This window comes from Teleopsis dalmanni, chromosome X (genome assembly GCF_002237135.1).
Source record: "Teleopsis dalmanni isolate 2A chromosome X, ASM223713v2, whole genome shotgun sequence".
Taxonomy (NCBI): domain Eukaryota; kingdom Metazoa; phylum Arthropoda; class Insecta; order Diptera; family Diopsidae; genus Teleopsis; species Teleopsis dalmanni.
The window spans coordinates 6,508,003-6,535,128 of NC_051848.1; the positions used below are offsets into that span (position 1 = coordinate 6,508,003).

General features: G+C 27.4%; 1 protein-coding gene across 6 annotated transcripts; it reads left to right on the forward strand.

Moving 5' to 3' along the window:
- The first annotated feature begins 1,076 nt into the window (after positions 1 to 1,076).
- Positions 1,077 to 26,927, forward strand: LOC119689820 (serine/threonine-protein phosphatase 1 regulatory subunit 10). Of its 6 annotated transcripts, XM_038104731.1 has the most exons (7): positions 1,265 to 1,991; positions 2,250 to 2,735; positions 2,847 to 2,944; positions 4,951 to 5,225; positions 11,603 to 11,746; positions 11,813 to 13,636; positions 24,609 to 26,927. In XM_038104731.1, the coding sequence occupies exons 2-7, from the start codon at positions 2,733 to 2,735 to the stop codon at positions 26,498 to 26,500; spliced, it is 4,236 nt and encodes a 1,411-aa protein (XP_037960659.1). In that variant the 5' UTR covers positions 1,265 to 1,991; positions 2,250 to 2,732; the 3' UTR covers positions 26,501 to 26,927. The 6 variants fall into 6 exon arrangements, with proteins under 6 accessions (XP_037960657.1, XP_037960659.1, XP_037960655.1 ...); XM_038104729.1 differs by lacking the exon at positions 1,265 to 1,991 and adding an exon at positions 1,077 to 1,185 and having other exon boundaries at positions 11,603 to 13,636; XM_038104727.1 differs by having other exon boundaries at positions 11,603 to 13,636.
- The last annotated feature ends 199 nt before the right edge of the window (positions 26,928 to 27,126 follow it).

Consider the following 27,126-nt stretch of genomic DNA (forward strand, 5'->3'; position numbering starts at 1 on the left):
AAAAACTTAAGTAAATTAGTATTTCTTATAAAGTATGGGTTACTGTGTGATCATATTGTCTCATTTATGCATTTGCTGATTTATGAACGTGAACGTTCATATTACAATGAGCTCATTTATGCAGCTGTTAGAACTTTTATAAACTTCACATAATAATATATTACACAAAAAATATAATTGATATATTAAATCATTAATATACATTTTATACATCAATTACATATTCAATTAAGAAAAATACATATATTATTAAATACTTACTTTCTCAGTACCTTTGTGAACAGATCAGCTGTTTGCTTACAACACTATTTTCTCTACCTCGGCCAGTATATGAAGGTATTACTGGCCAAGCACATCGGCCAGTAAAGAAAAAAGTCTTACGAACGCAATAAGCGAATTATTGTGAACCTTCATTGGAAACTCCAACGAATATTGCAATCATATGTCAAAAATTATATGTACATAAAAATTCAAGCAAAACTCTAAAATTTCATAAATTTAAAAAATTGGGCAAAAATAAATTTTAGGGTTTTATTTTGAAATTTTTAACATTTTTACCATTCCTTATAATTTTATATTCAATTTAGTTTTCAATTTATGTTAACTATATATTGTGTATAAAACACAATGCAATTTGCTTGCATTTTGCTATTTTTGCTATTTGTCAAAATATAACACTTGACAGATTGCAATAGTGATGCCAATACTCTAGAAGACAATATAGATCAGCATGCATTTTTTGCCATACTTGTGAGCCACCGAAAAGGCCTATTCTAATTATTCTTGGTAGCAATTTGTTTTTATTTAAAATAATGAAGTTATACATAAGAAAAAGTAAATAGTAGTAAGTGCCAATTAAGGCTTTATATGTTGCAGTAAATAACGTATGTTTTTCCTGAAGATGACAATAGAATATAATCGAAATATTCGTGCCTTTAAAATACATATTTGTTTAAAAAAGAATTTTATAAATTGTGATGTTATTTAAAAAAATGATCAATTAGCCCGTTCAAAAAAATATAAATAAAATTTGATTATTAAAATAATAAACTATAACAATTTTTATTAATTACAAATATAATTAGCATCAACAACTGTAAAGTAGTATTTTCATAAAATACAACAGTGCGTATGAAGTGGAAGTTGAATCAATCCGACTTTATTAGATACATTTCGTATTCACGGGTGAGTTAGGCAACATTTTGCTCTTAGTCATCTTTCAAGCGTAATTAATAAATATATTTAATTTGGTTATAAACAAATAGTTTTATAAATGTAATGCGAAAAGAGTTGTAAGGAACATCATTTGGGAAGATTTTTCATTACTTTGCAAAAATGTGCAAACCAGTTATTTTAGGAAAAAACTCTTAGTTGCATATTTGTTTGTATGTATGTATTGCGTTTTAGGAGTTTTAATGAAATTTTCTTTATGTAATTACCTATTTTCTAAAAACAATGTGAAAGTTCGCGTAAATATTGGAGTGGAGAAAACTAAATGAGTGTTTAAGGAGAATACTGCATAAAATTATTGATTTTATTATCAGTGACTGTATAACGCCACGACGACAAAATGGCGGCATATGTTTCGATTGAGTTCGTTAAAAAAAAAGGTTTGTGAATATACTGAATATTTAGTGTGTACACAAACCAAATATATACATGACATTACCTGAAGTGTTCCAGAGTAAAACAAGTATTTCCAGTTCACAGTTTTTTTTTGTTTCATTCGTTTCGTATACAAATATGCATTTTGTAAGTAGTTTTTGTGCTGAGTGTTACATGATATGAAAAAAGTACGTATCGTGCATACATCACTGTGTCTGAACACAATAGCAGTAGAAAGACATGCCGAACTACGAAAAAATTTAGTGTGTTGAAACATTTTCACGATAGAGGATACGGAGTACGGAAAAGTCTGCTTGGAAACATTTCGTGGCATTAATTCATTAATAAATACATACATACATAAATAAATATATATATACATATATGTAATAGTAGAAAATATAAAGTATTTAATTGTAAAATTTATTTTATTTAAGTCGTTAAATAAAGAATTATAGGTAATTTATATATTTAAGAAATAAAAATAATAAAATTCAAGGCAACTTCTACAGTTGCTAGTAATTTTACTGAGGAAAAATAAAATGTTTTTGGTAGATAATTGTTTAGGTAGCTTTCATTAGCGACTTATGTGAATTTGTGTTATTTTAATAATCGTTGCATGTATTTCGTATTTCGATTTCTAGATAATTTATGCTGACTTATATAATGCATTAATAATAGCTCGCGTAGAGGAGAAAATGCACGACACGTTATATTTTTTCACCATACAAAGCAAACTTCTATTATAGTGGAAAGAAAGAGACCACGCTATATTGAATATAGCACAAAGTTCATGTTGAAAATATAAATTTAAAGAAAACCAAATTTGAATATTGAAAATACATAAGTGAATTTTGGTAGGATAGAATAGATTTTACCAAAGAAATCAAAAAACATGTGTTCAAATATAAAATCTAATTATATACATTTGAAATAACAAAAAAAAAAGAAAAAAAAAACAAGAAGGCTATTACTAAACTATAGCTGTATATGCTTATTGAAGAAACATCATATTAACATTGAAAATTCTATTAAATTTCAAAATATACATTAACATCAATATAAGTTAAATCAAATTCTATATAAAACTGTAACGGATGTATAAATATTTATAACCACAAACAAAAATGGTGAGTGTGTATATTGATTTATGATTTTATTAACTGAATAATTGCTTACTTTCTTTTCTTCATAATGTCTTCAAATATATATAAAATTTTTTTTTTTTTTTTATTTTGTAGCCAAGAATTGTGCCTATTCAATTACTAAATTGCTTGCGAGTGCTGTTAGATGCCAACGGTGGTATACGCAGCGCTGGAGATGTCAAACGTATCGCTGGGTAGGTAGCATTGTTAAAATTATGTTGAAGTACTAACATTTATATAAGTGAATGAGTGAAAAAGAATTTAAACTTAGATTTACTATGTTGCCATTCAAAATTGAAAATAAATTAAACAGGGTGCGAATTTTGATATGCTTTAGCACCTCCACGAAATTTAATCGCGCTAATCGATCGCGTTTAGACTTCGTTAATATATTCATGTTAACATTATGTTTTACGACTGTCTCAAATACGACCCACGGGTCTCATACGGCCCGCGACATATTTCTAATCTACCACAATTAGGAAAATTTTTCTTTATTATATTTTAATCACATAGCATTATTTTATTTTTATGATATCCCAAATGAATGAATTAAATTACATTAAATAATTTATTTGAATTCACCTTTCATTTCCTTCATTGATATAGATTTTCGTATATATTTCTTTGTACAACTGATTCAAAAAACTCATATTCACTGCCATTTGCCCCATTACATTTATATATTACATTATATTAAATTATTACATTAAAATATTACATTACAATACAAAACATTTTTCGTATGGCAAGAACTAATATTAATAATTCTGACTAAATTTAACATTATCGTCGCATTTATTTTTTTTTTGTTGCGGCTCTCCAACCTATAACCTATTCAGTGATTTGTATTGGTCCGCGACCTTATCTGGTCTAGACAGCCCTGATGTAGAATATATGTAATAATAAATATATTATATAAAATACGTATTTTATGCTAGCAGGACTGCCATTATGTAAATAATATAGGTTTATTTGGTTTAAATGTTGTTGTTGTTGTACTAACCAGCAATTACTAAATAAGCAATTGTGTTGACTTAACTAATAAACGAGCTATTCGTGGAAATCGACAGCCAAGTGCTGTTCAATATACCCAAAATGGACTACACAAGCAGATCTTTGTGGGCTATACCATTAACATACCGATTTATTTAGCTAGTTATAGCTATTAAACTATAATATCTAACTAGTTTTTTTGAGAACAAGCGGTAAATTAGATAATTTTTAAAACTTTGGTCAACAGATATAAATTTATTAAATTAATGCATCTACTACAGTAGTAGGAGCTTAACACGCTCCCCACTGTTTTCAGTGGGGTTTATACTATCGTGAAACTTAAAGCTTGAACATTGCTTTATTTGTGTAAACGTGTGAAACGTTTTTGTGTAATAGTGCAAAGGTATATAACACCTTGCTGTAAATAAGTACGTATGTCTATCAAGCTCAAGAAATGTAGTGAACATACTCTCATTCCCCCCTTTTCTATCGAGAGTTGGGCTCATGCGTCAAGCTGCCGCTACTGTGAATAGGATCATTAATTTTTTTTTTTATTAATATTGTAAAAAATTAGAGAAATTAGAATCATCAGTCACTTGCAATCTTGTATAATAAGACTTTTTACTTTTTACGGTGAACATTTTAAAAGCAGAAAATGCAAGTTAACACGCGTTGTATTGTTTTCTTTTGATAAGATAGCTTTTATCTAAATTGAATTATTTTACTGCATACTTGAAATTATTCAAGACATCAGTTTCAGCAACAGATTCACATCTAATTATTTGCACATTACTTGCATAATACCATAGGTCTGCTAAATTAGGATCACAGTGCATAACTTAATGCAAATGAACTATTTTTTTTAATAAAATTACACCTTTCAAATAAATAAATTTAAATATTTACATTATCTTGTGAAATATTTACCATCAAATAGGTTTTGGGTCTATTTACTTTATTACTGTTTAGTGTAATAAAACCGAAATATTAGATTTGCAAATTCTAAAACGAGGCCAATCGCTCTATATACCGATTTTTTACTCATTTCATCGCCTAACTCATATAGTGCCTAATAAATAACATTACGTTGAAGTTTTTTTTATCCGAATTCTAATTTATTTAATAGAATATAAATATGTTATGCTTATAATATTGTTGTCTTAATATTAATACTATTATTAATGTTTCTAAATTTCTATTATAGATTGATGACAAAATATTCCAAAAAACTGGTCTCAAAATGCATTTATGTGCAAATACTTAAAGTAACCAAAACAGATCTACTTGTTGAATTTATGCAAGTTGGTGGATGGACTTTAGTTTATAACTGGCTTACAGATGGTATACGTGGCATGAATTGGCCTTTAGTGCAAGAAGTCTTAGAATTATTTCTACTCTGTCCGGTTGATGTACATCGATTAAAAATCAATCCAGCGCCCAAATTAGTGAAAGGATTGACGAGAGATGGTGGCAATGAGAGTAAGTTTTTTATATAATATAAAAATAAAAATAAAAATATTTATAGACTGATTTGGAAGTACGAATGTGATATACAAAATTTTGTGATATTTAATATGTCGAACTAAATACATAACTTATAAAATTTTGTATTTTTTATTCACTTTATTTGGGTGGGAATAACTAAAAGTATTTTTCAGTTATAGTAATTAATGCATAAGTAAAAATGATAGCAATATTATTATAAGATATTATATATAATATCTCTGGTAATAAATCTTTTCTATATATCTCTTGTAGTTTTGTTTACTAACACTATCATTTATATTAAAAAATGATATTTGTATTTAAAATTTCTAATGCATAATAAGCAATAGAATTTTATGCATTACTTTATTTTATTTTAAATGGTCATAACAATCCGTTATTGGGTTTTAGCCTGACGCCGCATGTCTGTCTCCCCAGGTGTTTTTGTTGCGTGCGATCATTCTTCAGTCTTGAACGTTTTTTATATATATATATATATATATATATATATATATAATGTTTTAACCAAATGTTTTAACCAAACTACATATGTTAATATGCGTAATTTGACCAAGCTTGGTCACATGATTTTCTTTGATTTTTTACATTTTATTTGATTTTGTGAAATTATCACATTTCGAAATTAACGAATATCGAGTTCTGTCTTAATAAAACTATAAATTAATATCTCTACAAACAGTATCCAATGTCTTAGTAGAAGAATCAAGAAATATATATTGTGCTCATTAGATGAGAATATATTTAGATCGCTATAATACATTTTATTACCAAATATTACGTCTGCAAGCTTGTAGATATATGGCAAAATATATAAATATCCACTTCTTACTTTACTATTGTTTTACCAAAAAACAAAAAAAAAAAACAATATTTCTTAGAAACTCTAGACATTTCTTATTACTTTTATTAATTCATTTTGCCCTATATATACCAAAGGGTTTTTAATATCTCATCGTTACTGAATTAATTTTTCTTTTTTAATATTTTATTTTGATCTTTTAATACCTGTCAAGAGCTCTGCTTAGCTTAATAAAAGAAGAATTTTTTTAAAAACTTTATATATGAAGTTTTGAGTTTGTAATCTGACCTGATTATCAATTTTACACGCGTTATAACTTAATCCAACCAAAAGCGATCATTTATAAGAGCCTAAACTAAACTTCTTTAAGAGATACGGAATTAACTTGATAAATCGTAATTTATCAAGTTATTTTTTTATACACAATTCATACATAAATTTGCTATTTAGGTTTGATAACTATAAGTGTAAATTTGAGTTGAAAAGAACACATTGATAGTAATAGTAGCAGTAATAGCAATAATAATTTAAGTACAATACTACAATTGCATATGATTTTCAATATAGTCATCAGATTTTTAAATTCAAGCAAGCTCTTCTTTAGAAAACAGTACAATTAATCTGAAATCGCAATATACTTTGTTTTCGATTTTTTTTTATATTTTTTTTTTTTTGAAACAGCGGATTATTTTACAGTCTGTAAGTGCTTCAAATATAAAAATGATCAATTATTAATACAGTAATAAAAACTTTCTCAAGCGATCACTTAAACTTAGCCAATGTTTATTTGATCAAGTGTTGTGTCCAATTAAAATGGATTAAGTTATTGTAAATATTGATCAAAAAAACGGGTTTAAAAAAAATTCTACATCCAAAAGAGGAGTTCGTTTAACAGAAGTGTACGTTAGAGAGTTTTTTTTTTGTATAATAATTACACATACAAACTAATACACACAATATACATAATTTTTATATTAATATAATCATTAAAAATTGAATTATAGACGATAACTTTAATAATCGTTATTTTATTATATTTAAAATTTTTTTTAAATTAATTTTTATATATAAACAATTTTAGTTTTTTCAATAGGACTATTCAGACGTGACTCGGTAATTGGGTAATCTGTGAAGTGTTAAAATGAAAAACGTCTGAATTGCTCCCTTTTTTTCTCGGTAGAGTTGTTAAATTGAAATGCCAAAATAACTAATTTTGTTTGTTTTGTCTTATATATAAAACCAAAATTTTAGTAAAAGTTGTTCTTCCATTTAATGTTGATTTCTTCAAACACTTTAATTTGTCAGTCATCATGCCTCGGTAATTCGTTAACTTATATACATCAACTAATTTTATCATTTTACCGATTTAACTAACTAGTACGTCTAAATAAGCTTAATAAATTATTATTTTAGAGAATAGCATTTTTTCTACTTAATTTGTGCATATATAGTTAATAAACTGTTCCTATTGAGTCAATGGTAGGAATAGTATGATCCTCTCAACCATTATCCAATTCTTATAATAATCAGTTTATTAAGATATCAAAATATATTCATTTCGCAGCTGTATAATAAATTGTTAGATATATTGTATAAAGTTAAAAAAAATTATAGGTTTTTTTTTTAAATTCATTTTTTTTTGTTTATTATACACAAGCCTTTTTTTACGTACCCTCCCAACCACTTTTAAACTTTTAAATGAAATTGATATTAGACACACACGTTGCAATCTGTAGACATTGTGTAATGCATTGTGTATCGTTTGTACTATAATTGGATTTAACATCTTTGCGTTGATCCAATGATTGAAGAAAAACTAATTGATTTTTATTTTCATATTACATTGTACAAATAGCATTTTTTATGTGTCCAAGTTGTTAACACGTCCCTTAAGCGGGTATTACACACCACACTTGGTGCGACGACGCTTGCTATTTGACATCATGCATTGCCGACATTATTTTGAACAAAAAACAACAACAAATATACTACATTTAAACGATACTTTCGCTTCCATCCTTTAAAATAGTATGAAATTTCGCATGTAAGCCGACAAAAATCGATTGTATATGAAAAATATTTTGATTTCCGTCCGTCTGTCACAAATTTCGTATTCAACGCACCAAGTTAGTTGTAGCACCATGTATGATGTGTAATACCCGCTTTACTTGTTCTTTTTCGCCACGGCGTCATTTTTATTTCATATAAATATTGATTATTATTTATGAGAAGTTTTTTTTGTTTGAAAACAAAGAAATACTTATATTTAACATATATTTATTACTTCGCTCTTCTTTAATTAGGTTTTTATTTTCAACAAAAATGTTTTAGTTATTTAATTTTTTTTTATGTTTTTGTTTTTGTTGTTTTTTTACCTTTTATTGCTTTAATGGAAGAATTTAAATAGATTCAGTTAATTCGAAAGTAATGATTTCATTGAATATTTTCATATTGCGCCTACTTCAAACCAATGAAAAAAAAGTGTTAAATATTTTTAGTTGATTTTAATTGACAACTGATGGCGCTGCTATATTTCTGTAAGCTATGCTTGCAAATAATGCATGAGAATTTATACAAGGCAATTTATGACAGATTGCAAATGTATATGTGGGTTGAAAGGGGAATATGTAACAGTTTAGTATGAAGTGTGCATATCTTAAAGTCGGTTTTGTTTTTTAAGTAATTTTAGCTGTTATATCGATCATAATTTTTTTTTTGTGTATATCTATACGTATTGCGGCGAATTCGCTTTTGCTTTCATCAGGAGGAATTCGTAATTTTGGATATATTGTGTATATCTTGTTTTATAATTTATTTGTAAGTTATATTTTTCAACAACTCAGCAGCAGATTTTATTAAGTATATGGCGGTTGTTTGTAATCAATAAATTATACTTAATTTTTAAAAATTCTGATAAGAATTGTTTTTCCCTCTTTTTGTTTTAAGAAATAACAGAAGTATATTTTGATTTTGTTTTATTTTTCTGTTGCATATATATGGCGTACGTTGTGTTTTTAGTAAATGTTATGATATGGATTTCTCTCTCTTTGATGAATAGCACAATAATATAATGTATATGAAAATATTAAACATATATATATTAATAAATTTGTGTGATATATATATTATAAAAATAAAAATTTTACTAAAATTGATAAACTTTATATCAATTGTTGTGACTTGTACGTTCGTACGTTCGTACGTCTTTTTTTTCATTTGCAACTTTGCTCATAGATAGTAAAACAAAACACATTGACAAATGAATGCACAAAACAGAAAAGAAAACAAAAAAAGAAAAGAAAAGAAAAGAGAAACAGGTACACCAGTTTAAAGTTGTGAGTTCGCAAGAGTTTTTGGTGTGTTCATTCAATAACTGCGTGTACGAAGAGCAAAACAAAACAGACACTTAAAACGTTTTGCCTGTAATGTAGAATGTAGAAGAATGTAGAAGTATGTACGAAAATTCGTAGTTATGACAATTATCCATATGAATCCATGTGAAAGAGTCGTATGACTATATTCACACAGTGTGTGTTAACAGAATTGTATTAAATGTTTGTTTAGTATGATTGCTGTGCTTCTGTTGATAGGGCTGATTGATTGATCGTAGTAATATTGGAGTTAAAAGTTAATATTAAGAAACTTTATTTTAAAAACTTGCGCATATATTTTTGATATCGTTTTAAACTGTTTGCAATATTTGAAAAGTTAAAATTTCTCAAATTAATTTTTTTGTTAAAAAAATAATTAAATAGTCTAAATATCTAAGTCTGTTGAGAGGTACGTAATTTGAAGTTATTATTATGTAATTTATTTGTGTACAGTCTGAGAACTCTACCTGTTTGTATATGTACATATATACATATATATACATACTTTTAAAAATATTAAAAACTGATATGGCGTATTTACGTATTTTCGTATTTATTTGAAATAATATTTTGCGCATATGGATTTTTGTGAAGATAGTGGCTGCCATATAAGCAACAGTTGAGTGTAATCGTCGTCGTGATTAGGACGTAGTGAGTGTTTACTACTACTACTTGTGCCATAATTTATTGTTGTTTGTGTTTTTTTATCTTAAAAAAAAAAAAAAAATTTTTCAATTTAGTAATTTATGTACATACGTATAATATTAAATAAATAGGTATTAGAACAAAATGTTTAAGAGAACCATACAATTTTTAAGTGAACATTTATTTTGTATGCATTAGCTTTGGTGGTGTTTATTTGGCCCTTTTAACCCTCTAAAGATATTCTATATTGTTGCTTGCTGCTGCTGCTTACCTTGTATTGCATCAGATTTATAGTTGAAAGGACGAAAATTCATATTAAATTTAAACAGAACATTAACACTGGAAAAATAGAGTTTATTTTTGTGATAATTGGGTTCTTTATAAAAGTGCAAAATATATTTTTCTCGTGCTATAGCCTGGTTGTGTGAAATGTTCATTCGAAAATTTAAACTTTATCACAATAGCGCATATCAGTGTCTAGTTTATCTAGTTTTACAAAAAAATCTGTCTGGTATTTCCAAGATTTTTTTTTAAACGGTCTTACCTGGTTAGTGCTATTGTATTCCGCAAACAATACCAAGAAATATTAGTGTCAGTGCTAGTGTACATATGTAAGGTCAAGGCTGCCACTTCAACCTAACCCAACCTAACTATTTCGTACAATTTTAAAATTTTTATATTTTATTATACTTAAAATTGTGCGCATAATATTAACATTATATCAAAATAAGAATAAAACAAAAGATATGTTTTATGGTATACAAGGTTCCAAGAATGACCGACTCTACGTCCGGCAGCCAATCGTCAAGTTCGACGACAAACTGGTCTTTCAAAAGGACCACTTTGAACGCAAGCACTACAGCATCAACACTATTTCACAATCCTGCACTTGGAATTTATACATATTTACACTGAAAAAAAAAAAAATATACATATTAGTATTAGTTACCGTGAGATGGCGGTAGATAGTTGTTTGTACAAAGTGAACGTGGTATCTCGATATTTATATTATATTCGAATATAAATTTTATAGAAATTCTTGTTTAAAATGTGAGGCAACAAAGATCATAATAGTGCCAGGTTTCCCAAATTTAAGTACATATAATTTACATTTAAATTGATCGAATCTCAGCAAGTTTTTGTATATATACTATATAATAATGTAAATAAAAAGTATCACGTATTGCTGAAAATAATAATATAAAAATTGATCATAACATATGATTCAGTTAAATCGTTCATTCTAAAAGTATTTTGCAATAATGTATAAAAATATTTAGTTGTTGTAGCCAAAGGAAATCAAAGACGTATATATCGGTTAGGAAGTGGGTAGGGGTTAAAAGTGTGAGAGGGGAGGTTGTGTCATAAAGTAATTGTGTTGAATTAAATTATTTAGTTCATTTCAATAGATTATATAAAAAAGTTTACAATTGATTACAATGATTTAAAATTACGACATAATCTTATATTTTTATATATAATAAAATTATATAACTATTAATAACTTAGTTAATGTTTTTTTTTTTTATTTTCAGGAGTACGTATATTAGCAAATCGTTTAGTTGAGCAATGGTTAAAAATTGTGACTGAAAGTACAAATATTGCAATATACGCTCTTCACGATAAGTCGACATTAGCCGGCGAATTACGTGTTAGCGTAACACCTACAAAGGATATTGGTAGTAATATTGTTAATAGTACCGAAGCTTCTATAAATTTAAATGATGACATTTCTACAAATTTAGAGTCTCAAGATATGCAATTACCAATTTCAAATACTCAGATAATTGAAAATAGAAATTCAGCTACACATGATATAACTTCTACATCACGTACAGCTATTGAATTAGAAAACTCTTTAACTGATGATTCAGTGATGACAACAAAAGCCAAACCCCAAGTTGGACGTACAACAAAAGTAATGAATTCAAAATTTGTGCCAGCAAAGAGTATACCCACAAAGGTAGTTGCGGGAAGAAAGAAAACTGCACGTATCAATTTAAAAGTAAACGAAATTGAAGAAGAAGATCCACTTGCTGATGTGGGTGATACACCACCACTTATTACCAAGTATACATTAACTGCAGCACAGAAAAAGGCGACTGAAGCAGGTTTAGTTTATAAATTTGTTGTGAAAGATGGTCAACAAGTTTTAGCTAAAGTATCACAGGAAAATGAGAAAGAAGCTGAAAATCGAAAAGGCGAACCGACATTTTTAACTGAGCAAGGAGATCATGATGTGTTAGTATCATTAGAAGAGGAACAAGACGACGAACTAATCACAGTAGAGAATATCGATGACAATCTAGACAAACAAGAAGACGAAATGCCTATTGAACTAAGTGAAGTGTTATTACCAGTAGATGCTGTTCAAAAGTATGTTACACAAATTAGTGATAAGCCGGAAGAATCACATGAAGATGATGATATAGACGTAGAATATATACAAAAAATCGCTAATGAAAGATATAATTTTAAATTTGATCTATTCGATACGGAAGACGCAAACGAAACTGTTGATAGCTTAAATGAAACTATTCAAAGCAGTGATCAAAATGCTGATCAAGATAGTGTGCAAAAGAGTGCGCAAAGTATTGATCAAAATACTGATCAAAATAGTGAGCAGAATAGTGATCAAAATAATGATCAAAACATTGATAAAAATTTAGATCAAAGCAGTGAGAAAAAAGAACGTAAAGTCGAAAAGGACTTAAAAGAAAATAAGGATAAAGAACGTAAAGATGATAAGGAGAAATCGCGTAAATCTAGTTCTTCAAGTCATAGATCATCTTCATCGGGTCATAAATCTTCATCTAAAAGTAATTCGTCATCATCAAGTAAAACAAAATCTTCATCTTCTTCGCATCGTAGTTCCAGCGATAAGCATCATAGTAATAAGGAACGTACAAGTTCAAGTAAGGATAAAGACAAAGAACGAAAAGATGGTAGTAGCTCGAGTTCAAGTAGACATAAATCCTCTTCAAAGTCATCATCATCTACATCATCTTCAAAGGATCGGTCACGTGATAAGGATAGGGATAAAGATAAAGAAAAGGACAAAACTAGCTCCTCGTCATCGTCTAGTAAAAGAGATAAGGAACGCGAAAAAGAGGAACAAATTGAAAAGAATAAAGAAACACTTGCCAAAGTTGCACCACAAACACTTGAGAAATTTGGGAAAATTCCGAAAAAGCCTAAAGAAGATACTGAAATAAAACAACATATATCTATTACAATACCTTCTAAAAAAGCATCAATGTCTATTGAATTAAAACCTGATGCAGAAAAGACTAAAACTGTTAAAACATATAAATCACAATTTCGTTCGCATGGTCTTAATGAAGAAGCTCCTCCACCGCCATCGCGTAGAGATCTTAAGAAACCTAAACCTATTTTACCACCTTCTGTCGTCTCTCCTCTTGTATTGGCTTCAACTCCTATAAAGCGTACTTCACCAGTAGCCATTGACCTTCCACTAGAGAAAAGGCCAAAAATTTCGTTGGATAGTATGAATATTCATCCAATCAAAGAAAAACCGGGTGCTGTCAAACTTATACCAGCCAAAAGAAGTAAGTATTTTTTTGAACGATTTGAACTAATTGGGCTTTTTTTTGATATATTTTCAGAAAATGGTAACTGGGTACTGGTATTGTTTCAACGAATTTGTTTTTATGGAATTTGAACATATTTTTGATGTAGATTTTGGTTTTGCTAAAATGAAAACTTTGGGAAGTTGCAATAGGAATACTGCAATGGTTTTATGTAAATAGGATGTTGCATGATATTCAGCTTTAATCACATCGCTCACAAAATGACAACAATTGGCGCATTTTTGATTTGATTGGTACATGAGAGGTACATGAAGTGACACGTTGCACAGAGAAACTAACGTAATTGGGGCTTTAATATTGAATAAGGCGAGTTATGTATAACTAATTATCGGAATTGTCGCTGACATAAGGATGCAAATAGACAATTTCCGTTGCAGTCTACTTCTCATAAAAATCGGCATTAAAATTACATTAAAAGACCATTGGTAAACTGTGTAAATGTAAAAGCATCTGACTAGACAGAGATATTGTTCGATAGCTATATTTATATATAAGACTTAATATATTTATATTCCAACTACATTTAATGTATAAATATTTTATATATGAGTTACACTTTGCTGGCAGTTATGCACGAATATTCTCATTATGAATATTTGATTCTCATTAAGAATATTTCAAAAGTTGTTGTTGGTTTCAAATATGAGCTATTTTAGTCCTTCTTATGATAATTTCGAAATATCATATTTACTGTGTGTATACTTTAATGATCGTATTCCATATTCTTTATGCAACCTATTTACTTAAACGCTGTTAAGTCGGCGCAAACGCTCTATAATGAGAGAAATACCTTTTTGCTTTACTATGATAAATATGATAAATTAGCCAAGCTGGTCTCATTTTTATGTTTTTTTTTTTGTTTTAGAAATAATTATGAACTAATAAAGTTCAATAATTTTCAATGGCAGTCTACTGCTGGTTTAAGTGTAACGCATTGTACTTACATGTCGGTTCAACCGACTTGATTAATAACCAACAGCAATATACAAAAAAATTGTATTATTAAGCTATAATTTATTTCAATTTTTTTTATTGTAATTAAAATAGTCGGTAGTCTTCATTTGATGCTCTGTATACATTTACGCAATTTATTTATTAGCATTCAAAGTCAGCTGTTCTCAATATTAAAGCGTGAATCGAGGTATCATATCGGAAGCAACTACTCATTCATCAGTTGATTGATTGATTATATACGCTTAAGTGAGGATACTGATCGGTTTGTGATAATTTTTAGAAGTTACCGATATTTTTGCAATTATACATAAAGAGAAAAAAACTAATTGAAGTAATATTCAACAATATTTTGCGATATGAAGATAATGCACGGTTATTCAATTTTACGGATTATGCCTAAATGAAGCCATACCACCTAAACAATGGCTCATAAAATGGATTGTATATAAGAGAAATAGTCAGTTAAAGTAGCTTGTATATTACCTAATGGACTTATTTGTGTAATATATTTTTGAGTCCTTAAGTTAATTTTATTTTAGCTGACTCAAAATTTCTCTAAGACCAAACGGATATTGTTAAGTATAATTTTTATCTTTTAATCCTTTTTTCGACACTACATATTTTTCTTTACTAAATAAGTTATTGAAAATAAAAGCGAATGAATTTTTAGGTAAATAAATTGTTTATTATTTTAAAATTTCAATTATGTAGCAGATTACTAATCTATATTGAATATTATATGAAAAACTTAGTCATCACATGACTATTACTTTTTTAAAATCACCTTGAAAATTATATGAATAGAACTTATTCTTCTTACGTTGCTATATATAAAATTTTTGAAATTTTTTTTTTCTTGTAACGAAATACAGTCTTTATATATATTATCGTCTGTATAAAGTTGACAGTACCACATCTTAAAAACTAAATGTTATAATACCCAAGTGGATTCTTGTCTCAAGATAGACAAAGAGATTAAAGAGATGAAATATATTTTTAGGTAACTATGGCCATGAAAAAAATGATTTCATTTTTTTCTCTTTTGAGATTATATTCATAGTTCCAATTATTTTGTTATAGATTTAATATAAATTTTTCTTTTTAATAACAAAACTTGAAAAGATCAGTGAAGAAAGTATTTTTACTTTTATCAAATTAACAGAATAAATATTTTTCATAGTTCCAACTATTTTGGCTATAGATTTAATACAAATTCATCTTCTTAATAACAAATCTTGAACAGATCAATGAAGAAAGCAAAAAATACCAAATTAATAGATTAAAAACTTTTCATAGTCCCGATTATTTGGGCGATACATAACCATACTTTTCAATACAAAACTTTGAAGAGGTCAATTAAGGAAATAAAATGACCGAAATTTTTTGAAAAAAGTTTGTATTTGAAAAAAGTTATTTCATCATTTTAAATTTTTAAATTATATTTATAGTTACGGTTATTTGGACTATATATTTAATTATAACCTTATAACCTTAAATAACCTTAAATTGATCAATGAAAAAACTGATCCTTTTAATAACGTTTTGAAATTCTATTAGTATTTAAAATGTCGATATTAACATATAAGTCTGTTAATTAAGTGGTTACTTCTTGCTCAAATTTTCGATTTTATTATAACTTAGAATTAATTTGTTTAGTTAAATTTTTTTAATTCGCTTAATTTTTATTTTCAATAACTTGATTTATCCGACTAACCCGTCTCACTTTAACCAGCTGTACGTTATTCCCTCAATGGATAAATACGCGTGAGTTGTGGTTTGTTCATAACATATTTACATACTTAATGATATATAAGCATATATGTATATATATGTATACACATATATATACATATATTTATATGCATATATGTTTAAATATATATTTATATATATATATATATAAATATACATGTATTTGCATGTATATATTTTTTTTTTAAATTTTTTCGATTCGAATGTAATCGATTAGTTTTTAAGATTTTATTCACTTATTTTTAATTAGTTTTAATATATGTTAAAGAAAAAAATATTAATAATGGAAAAAATAAAACTTTTTTCTATTGAAACAAAAAAAAATAATTTTACCTGATAGTACTTGAAGGTTGGTGGCAATTTTTTTTTATGATAAAACATCGATTGTCTACTGTGATTGAGTCTCTTTTTAAGTTCTTCAATAAGATCATGCGCACTTAACTTTTCCATTCGACTATAATAGATAGAGAGTAACTAATATATAAATATATATACATTCTAAACGTATTTTTAAGGATTAGAAATTAAAATATTATTTATAGATTTTCTTAATTATACCGAAGTTACAATTATTGTAACACACAATCATATATATATACAATCCGAAGTTAATTATATTATTTAAGTAAAATTTTGAATACAATATCAGTTTAGTACCGTATGTAATAGATCAGGGTTTTTTAGTATATGTATTATTGATAATATTTAATAGTCAGCTGATCAGTTGAATAATTTGTTTGTATTCCATCGATCTATGTTCCGACTAAGAGAGCTAATGTGTGTGTATAACATAAATTACATTAATAGTACTTGCATTATTCCATATTTGTGTATAAATTGGCAAGAGAAACAGATTATAGTAAAATATATGCACATTCTTGTTATTCTCATTATATTTGCATAGTAAGATCAATTGTTTTTCAAATCGACTGGAGAGTCAACATAGTTTCAACGAATCATATATATAACTATTAAATGACATATGTATATATAAATTACCTAAACAATGGAATTTAAAAAAGAGTTTTTATAGTAAAAATAAATTAGATAGGATTTATGGATTTTTGAATTTAGCTTGGCTTTTTTTTCTTCACTCTATACGTTTGGATTACTCACAATTATTTTTCTTTTCCAAATTTCCGCTTATTTGAGATCGGCTTTAACTATATATATAAACATTTAAGGTTTCTTTCAAAAATAAATGAATATTTTCAAATGAAAATCACAGTAGATTAACTAATATTAAGGCTTTATCTTTTCATGTTTTCATCCTTTAGGATTTCTAATAATTATTTTTCTATTTTAAATTGAAAATTGCGCTCTTTGAGAGTGTCTAAAATGATTACTATTAAAATATTCTTTGGAGTATTAGCTTGAGTTTGTTCCCATGATATTCTAAAGGAAGTGAGCTTTCGCAAAATATCACAAGTCCTCCTTTCTTGGTATTTTCTAAAATGATTACCATTAAAATATTCTTTGGAGTATTAGCTTGAGTTTGTTCCCATGATATTCTAAAGGAAGTGAACTTTCGCAAAATATCACAAGTCCTCCTTTCTTGGTATTTTCTAAAATGATTACCATTAAAATATTCTTTGGAGTATTAGCTTGAGTTTGTTCCCATGATATTCTAAAGGAAGTGAGCTTTCGCAAAATATCACAAGTCCTCCTTTCTTGGTATTTTCTAAAATGATTACCATTAAAATATTCTTTGGAGTATTAGCTTGAGTTTGTTCCCATGATATTCTAAAGGAAGTGAGCTTTCGCAAAATATCACAAGTCCTCCTTTCTTGGTATTTTCTAAAATGATTACCATTAAAATATTCTTTGGAGTATTAGCTTGAGTTTGTTCCCATGATATTCTAAAGGAAGTGAGCTTTCGCAAAATATCACAAGTCCTCCTTTATTGGTATTTTCTAAAATGATTACCATTAAAATATTCTTTGGAGTATTAGCTTGAGTTTGTTCCCATGATATTCTAAAGGAAGTGAACTTTCGCAAAATATCACAAGTCCTCCTTTCTTGGTATTTTCTAAAATGATTACCATTAAAATATTCTTTGGAGTATTAGCTTGAGTTTGTGATTGAATTTAAAATATCATTATTTTTGCTTCATGTTAAAATATACGTTTTTGAAACTTATATGCAGTTTATGTTGAAAGAAATATATAAACCATTTCGATTGTGCGCCATATTAGGAAGATAGCAAGTGCCACTGTTAATGCAGTCAATTAATTACTAAAAACCGCATTAGCTTATATTAAAAAGAAGTGCTGTATATTTTTAGATGATAGCCAAACCTTCAAGTTTTTGTATATTTTATTCCTTGTTATCATTTTTGACTTCAGCGTCATTATTTGAAATTTTTTGTTTGTAATTTTCAAACTTGTCCCCGAAATGAGTCACCTTAGATATCGAATATCGTAAAGCTTCCAGTTACTATTTTGCGTTTACTTTTGTAACCGAGAGAGGAAAAGTCTCATTGAACTTAGCTCTACTTTGTTGGTAGTTGTGTCGAATACGGGTCAGGGTTATCTGTTGCGTATGATAGATGGGGCCAAGGTAGCCAGCCATATGCACTACTTGCATATGCTAAACGTTATGTGTAAAGGTTGAGGAAGTTGCTTGCAATAATTGCTTTATTAATCTGTGTTGTATTTGTTTTATATAGATACATTTTTTTGTATAATTCCTTTATACGTACATGTACATTATATTTTTATATTAAATTGTACACACTACAATTTTTTTTGCGTACAGAGCGAGTATTTTCATGTTTCTAAAAATAGTTTTTTTTATTACTAACGTATAGACGTGATGTGAAATCTGTATAATTGAATATATTCTTATTTACGAACATATTTATTTTACAAATTTTTTTTTTATATATATTATATACATATATAGTGAATATATATATATTTATATACTATATATTGAATATATATACTTTTTATGTTTGTTCATATTTGCATTTATATATAGTTTGTATATGTTTTTTAGTTCAAGAAATTAAAAAAAAATCATAGGGGGAGGACCTTTTTTTAATATTAATTTAGTTTTTTTTTTAATATTAACTGAGATATTAGGTGCCAAATAAAAGTTTGACCAAAATATCTATAGGCAGTCTCAAACGTTGCTTATTGAAATACATGTCATATTATTATTAGTCCATTATATATCCTTCAATTTGGTGTCTTATGCGCAAATTATGATACTCGAAGTTAATACTTTTGGAAAATTTTGCGGAAATCCTTATAAACACATTTCTCCTTTATATTATTCTCTTAAATTTTTATGTTTAAAACGTTATTAATGTTACAAAACTTTTTTTTTTTTGCTAAATAGTTGTGTCCTCACGCACTGTAGTCGTCTTTTGTGCACCGCTAGATATAACTTTTCTTCAATAATCGTGCACAAATGCCAATATTTATTGAACAAGCTATTACATATTTTAAATTTTTTGACTAGAAACTTTTATGGATAGGGTTTTTTTAGAGATGTTTCGAAACCTCTCAGGGTTTTTAAAATTCTATTCTGCGGTAAATACTAAAAATACAGTCTTCACACGATTTTTTCATTCCTTGAACCCAATGCATCACTTTTCTCATTTATGCCGAAACACTCGTATTTCGAAAGCTGTGTTATATACATATATATATAAATTTATATATAAATTTCATATATATTTTTTATATTCTTTTTATATTTTTTTATATATTTTTATATATTTTTATATTTTTTTTTTATATATTTTTATAAATTTTTTTATGTTCTTTTTATTTTTTTTTATATTTTTTTATATTTTTTGTGTATATTTTTTTATATATATATTTTTTTATATATATTTTTTTTATATATTTTTTTTAAATATATTTTTTTAAATATATTTTTTTTAAATATATGTTTTAATATTTTATTTATTTTTTTCATATTTTTTATATTTTTTAATATTTTTTTTATTTTTTTTTTAATATTTTTTTTAATATTTTTTTTATTTTTTTAATGATTTTTATAATATATTTTTTATTATATTTAATTATATATATAGTATTTATATATATTAATTATATATATATAGTATTTATATATATTATATATATTTTCTTTTACAAATACATATATGTACTACATATATTTTTCTTTTACAAATATGTATAATATATATATATATACTCATTATATGCATACAATATGTGTGTATGTTTTCCATGCCAAGTCTATAGAATTATTTATACAACTTCGGATTGAACTGCATAATATATAGTTCTAATGTTTAGGAACCAGAAAAACTCTGTTTTAAAATAATGAAATTTTAATAGCTATAATTTTTTAGATTGAAAATACAATTGAAATTTTTTCCCCAATTTTTAATTTTTATATCTTTTCCCTCTTTGTGTTTCCTTTTATAGCTCTTCACATTTTTGATGCTGTTAGGTAGCATTTTGAGTTTTGTTACCATAAACTGCTTGCTCAAATGTCATCGTTGAAATTATTTCTTAAAAATACTCAATATCTCCTGCATATATAGGCAGGTTGGCCATTAAGAAAACCAAATAAACATCCTCAATTGGTACACGGATACCCTCCACAAGAGAGCGGCACCACTATTTTATCATATACTTTTGGCAGAAGATATATATTGGTGTATACTTTCTTTTAAGGAATTGATCATCAGAGTTTCTAAAAATTTGATTTGATTGGCTATATAATTGTAATGTAAATCTTTTTTATTACATTTATATTTGATAAAAATGTAGCATGATTTCAATAATTTCACAACAAAATTGACATTATTAGCACCAAAATAATTGGAGAATTTTATGTTAAAAGTTTTTAGTTTTGAAGAACAACTTTTAATCTTTTCTAAGTTTTTGTTGATCAAAAGACATTGATTTTCTATAAACCTGTTCTTAATTCTACTCTTTTTGTTTTAAATTTACTTAGGAATAGGGATTAATAATTTCTTATCAATATATGTTTAGATATATTTCAACGTGTTGTTTTTCATTGATCATTAATCGTTATAATCGGCTTTGATCAAGTAAAACACTTCTTGCTTTGAGTACAGATATTTTTAAATAGATATTTTGTCTTCTTTCAAATTTCTAGTTTCGATTTAGAAATTCAAATCATTCACCCCTTATATCAAATGTTCTAATATAAAAGGAATTTTTCATACAAATCCATTGTTCATACAAATCCATTGTTCAGATCGTATATTTTTCTATGTGAATAATTGTTTTCTAAGGATTAATATCCAGTCTATTTCAAGTATAGGATAAGCGAATAACTTATTTTAAAATAGTCTATAGTCCTTTTTAGCCCAATATTGATATAATTGCTATATGTAAGTCGGGTTTTTAAACCTCAACCATAGTTTGTTATCGTCCTCTAATTTAATTTTGGATTTATATTTGATTTAATTCGTAAATTCGTAGGTATCTATCACTAGTTAGACTTTGAAATATCTAAATGTTAGAACAATAACCTATAAATGTTAGTACAATAACCTATATTAATGTAAATATATTCTGCAATTTTTTGCTTTCGAGAGCTCTTTCTTATATTCCTTACCAAGCAGTGTCAAATGTTTTGTTTTATGGAGTTTTTAAAACAAACTTGATAAGCAATCAACAATTCTCAGAGAGAACTAGATTTCTATAACACGCTATGTGATTATCCAGTATTATATTAGTTCAGAAGAAGATGCAGACCCAGAATATGAACAACCTATTAAATAATATTCTTATGTTCATTAAGCAGTGGGTGGATATGTAAATTATTGTTTTGTAATGAAGAAGTTCTTCAGTTTTATTGGGAGTCTCTGCTCTTGATTTATTACCATGATCTGCACTAATACTTGTATTGTATAGTATAATGTGTTGTATTTTATATCTATATTCTTCATTTTTTATACTTTATTATATAATGTGTGTGTATTTTATGGAGTATGTGTATTTTACTGTGCATTATTTTATATATTTTATTGTATACTATATAAAATATTTTATTATATTCTTATTATATCTTATTATATACTATATAATATATTATATTGCATAATATTATTATATTATTACAATATAATATATAGTGTACATTATTGTTTTACAACATTGTTGTTTTTTACAACAACAGTACTTACTTTTTTATATTGTATAATATTATTAGAATTTAGTATCTACTATTGTAAGATATATATTTTTTATACACAAAACTATACATTTTATTATTTATTTTTTAATATGTTTTATATAAATATATATAATATATATTATTATATAAATATATAAAATATATATTATTATATAAATATATATAATATATATTATCATATATTGTGCGTTATATTTTATTATATACTTTATTATATTTTGTTATATATTGTTTAATTTAGTTTATATATTTTTGGTAATACATTTTATTATATAGTATAAAATACAATTATAAGAATAACATATAATATATATTATTATATATACTATGAAAGCTTTATAATATGAAATTATGAAAGCTATGTAATATAATTATTTACCTACTTTTTTTTGTGGATCATTAAGTATTTCTTCATATTTGTTTAGGAATTATAATATAGTGTCTTTGTGCAATATAACTTGCTCTCAAATATTTTTCATTCGATTTTTCAAAGTTAAGGGCGTACTTATATGATCAATGCGTGGAGTGAATAATCACATAATTTAGTTAAAACTATACAGCTATATACTTTTTCTTTTAGTTCAAGCTTTGATTTATATGAAGAATATTTTTATCTTACTCCTGTTAATGTTTTATTAAAATTTTGTGTAAAAATATAACCTAAAGGTGAAGCTTGATTTATAAGGCTTATGTATTGAAATATAGAGTATATATTTAGAGTATATATTTAGAGTATATATTTAGAGTATATATTTAAATATATACTTGCAATTTTTTTTTCAATTTTCCAAATGGACGAGAACATCGTGGATGTTGGATGTCTATTAATTTTTATCGAGAGGAAATAATAAGAATATTATTTAAATTATTCGATTGTTCATTATATATTAATAATTCAATTTATTTCCAATTGAGTTCGGCACATGTGTGACATGCATTCGATTTACTTAACTGTTTTTACTTGGACTAATGCTTAGAATTTGAAGCTAAGACTATGTTTTTATTCATACCATCCATACATCCAATTTTTTGTAAATAATGAATCAGAAAATTAAAATAGTGATAAAATTATAATTGCCACCAAGCTTTAAGAAAATCGGGGGTGTTTTACTATATTACATAATATACTTTAATAGGTTCGTAATATTCTTTATTAGCAAATATCAATGAATTGATCTTTAGTAGAGGAAATCGATTTTACCATTTAAGGGTAAAAGAGTTATCAGAAATGAAAGCATTTAACCCAGAAGGAATAAGCATAATTCTTGAACTCTACTAAATAGCATTAGGAGTAGTAGTTAACATATTATAAGAGCTCGATTAAAGCTCGAATGAGTTGTCAGTCTAGTTTTTTGAAGATACAGAAGTTTTATTAACTGTCTATCATTTGTACCGAAGAAACTGTTTTAGTTTTGTGGAAATTGATCTTCACTCTCAATTGCTAACGTGATTTGTGTAAGATGATGCTCTCAGACGATCATTCACAAGGGTTTTGCTTTGTAGCTTTGCTGTGTAGACGAGTGTTCGTCTATTTAATAAGTTAGTTAGCGGATTAAAAAAGAAAGCTTATGCTATAGATAGTTAGATCTTAAATAGGCATGCGTGCATTGCATTCAAACGCTCTTCTAATCGACTTGATTGAAATCGCATCATTTAAAGTTGTAAATTCAAAGATCAAAGGTTTAATCAACAAAAAAATTTATTTGATTTTATTAGTTTGTAATTTAATTATCATAGATGTACGTATTTGGGTTATATGTTATAAGAGAGAGAGAGTTTAAGTTCGAGTTTAATTAAATATAACCATTGTTCGTTCATTTATCTATCTAATCAATTTTATTTATATTCACAAGTTCTCATTAATTGGTATAAAAGTTAGCTATAAAACGAGGTAGAACTTATTTCGCATATGTACATGTGTGTTATTGTTTTTTCTTTTTTCAGATGTGCGACAACTTCAACCAAACCCAGTTACCATTTTCTTGTATTTTGCGCAATTTATTAATTTATTAATTTATTATTTGTAAAATTATTTAATTTGTTTACTAAAACGAAATTATTTTTTCAGTGCAAACTCTTGTTGAAACCAATCTGTTTTCGGATGCTCTGTCTGCCGCTACTGGTGCAAAGAAAGTGGTAAAACGCAAGCGGCCTATTGTTAAAGATGCAGCTTCTCCACCGACAAGTCCAGCCACAACAGTTCTTGCACCATTGAAATTTTATCAGGACACATTAAATGATTCTCGCGATGAAAAATCCGATAAAGAGAATGATGAAAATTTAAATAGCAGTAAACAAGAAGCAGCTGAATCATCCAGTATTGAATGTATTGATTTAATGAACGATGAAGATAACGATGATATACCATTAAAGAAGGTTAAGGAAGATATTGAAAAGAAAGTTCGAAATGAACAATTGCATAAAGAGAATGCAACAATTATGGAAAATGAAGTCGTCAGTGATGAAGAAGACCGCAAAAAACCTGGTCCTGGTTGTGGACCAAATGGTCCACCTGGTGTACTGTTACTACACCGTCGTAAGGGTCCGAAGAAGAAGTTGACTTGGCGTCCACAAGAGCAACTTGAAGAGATACGTTACTTTGAATTTGATGAGACTGAGCGAGTTAATGTTACTAAAGTGTCATTTATGGATATGAAGAATATGGAGCGTTTTAGAGAGCGAGATGCTATACATTTATCGCGTAACTTTGCAAGCCATAATGAAATATTAAGGCCATCTTATGACTCCTGGTTGGTGCTATCTGATTTAGATGACTTACCTACACATCCTGGTGGCGCATCATCAAGTGAACGTAAAGTACAAGTAGGTCGTGAGACTTTAACACTGCGTGCACTGTATTTTACGAATACACTGATACCAGATACACCAGCAGAACCAGATGTTGAACTTATTCCTTTAATGGATCAAATGACAATTCCATTAGATGATGTTGCTGGTTGTGCTGATTCGACTAACGATTTTACAAATATGCCGTGGCCTTCACCAAAATCATCACCAAGATCAGATGATATAGATATCGATGTAAATGCTGGTGTTCGTGATATGTTAGAACCTCCAGACCTTTTCTTGAACTTTAATAATCCATTTGGCGGTATCATGAATAATAGTGCCAATGCAATTCCATTTGGAAATCAAATTAATAATATGCCACCTCAAATAAATCCTATGCAAATGAGAATGGGTGTTAATGGTCCTTCTGATAATTGGCAAAATTCACGTATGAGTAATCCCGGTCAAATGAACTGTCCTCCTGGTGGACCTGGTGGTATGATGCCTAACATGATGGCTCCTCCGCCAAACTTTATGGGACCACAAGGTCAATTCAATTCAAATGGCGCGCCATTTATGAATGGACCACCAGGTTTCATGCCAAATGGTTTTGGACCAAATGGACCAAATTTCGGCTATATGGGTCCGGGTGGCCCTGGTCCCATGGGTGGTATGGGTAACAATGGTCCAATGAATAACAACGGTCCAATGAATAATAATATGACAATGAATAATAACGGTCCTATGGGTCCAATGGGTAACAATGGTCCTATGAGCAACATGATTGGTAATAACGGCCCTATGTGCAATAATGGTCCAATGGGCAATAATGGTCCCATGGGCAACAATAATCATATGGGACCAAATAGTCTTATGGATAACAATGGTCCTATGGGTAAAAATGGTATGAACGGCCCCAATCGTTACAACAACAACAACAACAACAATAACAACAATCGTAACAGTGGCGGTGGTGGCACTTGGCGCGCTGGCGGAAATAATTTCAATGACAACATGGGCAGTGGCAATAACAATAACAGCGGCGGTGGTGGCAGTTGGCGATCAGCAGGCACTGGTCATCGCAACAACATGATTTGCAAAGCATTTTCACGGGGCAACTGCCGTTTAGGCAAATATTGCAAATTTTTGCATCCCAAAAAGAGATTATAAAATTTGTTTGATTATTTTCAACGAAAATTAAACAACAAATCTCTACTAAATAATGTACCTGTGATAAAAGTGCAAATACAGAGGCAGATGCCGCAGTGTCAGTACAAACTACCATTTGTTGAGCTAACTTTTGTCACCTATACAACCACAAAACATTCCATAACAATGCTGCTCACTTAAATGGAACAACAAATTCGAATCCATTTTGAACTTTCCACTTTGTCAACTGCAATGGCAACTGCGAATGTAAATGCCCTAGCTACTAGAACCAAATACTTGTTCCTAAAGACTGCTATTTCAAAAACCGAGAAACAAACATTTCTCCAATGGATTTACGGTTATTTAAGTTATTGTTATTGCCATATTTAAACACTATTTTGTATTATACATTTATCGTAACACGATAAACAGTTACGGGAAATATCGAATTTCTATAAATAAATATTTTTTATTGTTTTTAATTGTATAGTTTATTAATATTATAATTATTTACATACATAAAATACAATAAGGTTAAATAATAAAACATAATAATAAATTAAGTATAAAACCTTTTTATAGCAAGTAAATCTAAATCGTTAAATATATTATGTAGAATAAATATAACAAACAATACAATATATTAA

What these genes read in the sequence shown, in the direction of transcription:
- LOC119689820 (XM_038104729.1), top strand. An exon ending in GAGAGATGGTGGCAATGAGA is followed by an intron (nt 5,226 to 11,602) that starts GTAAGTTTTTTA and finishes TTTTATTTTCAG; the next exon opens with GAGTACGTATATTAGCAAAT. An exon ending in ACTTATACCAGCCAAAAGAA is followed by an intron (nt 13,637 to 24,608) that starts GTAAGTATTTTT and finishes TTATTTTTTCAG; the next exon opens with TGCAAACTCTTGTTGAAACC.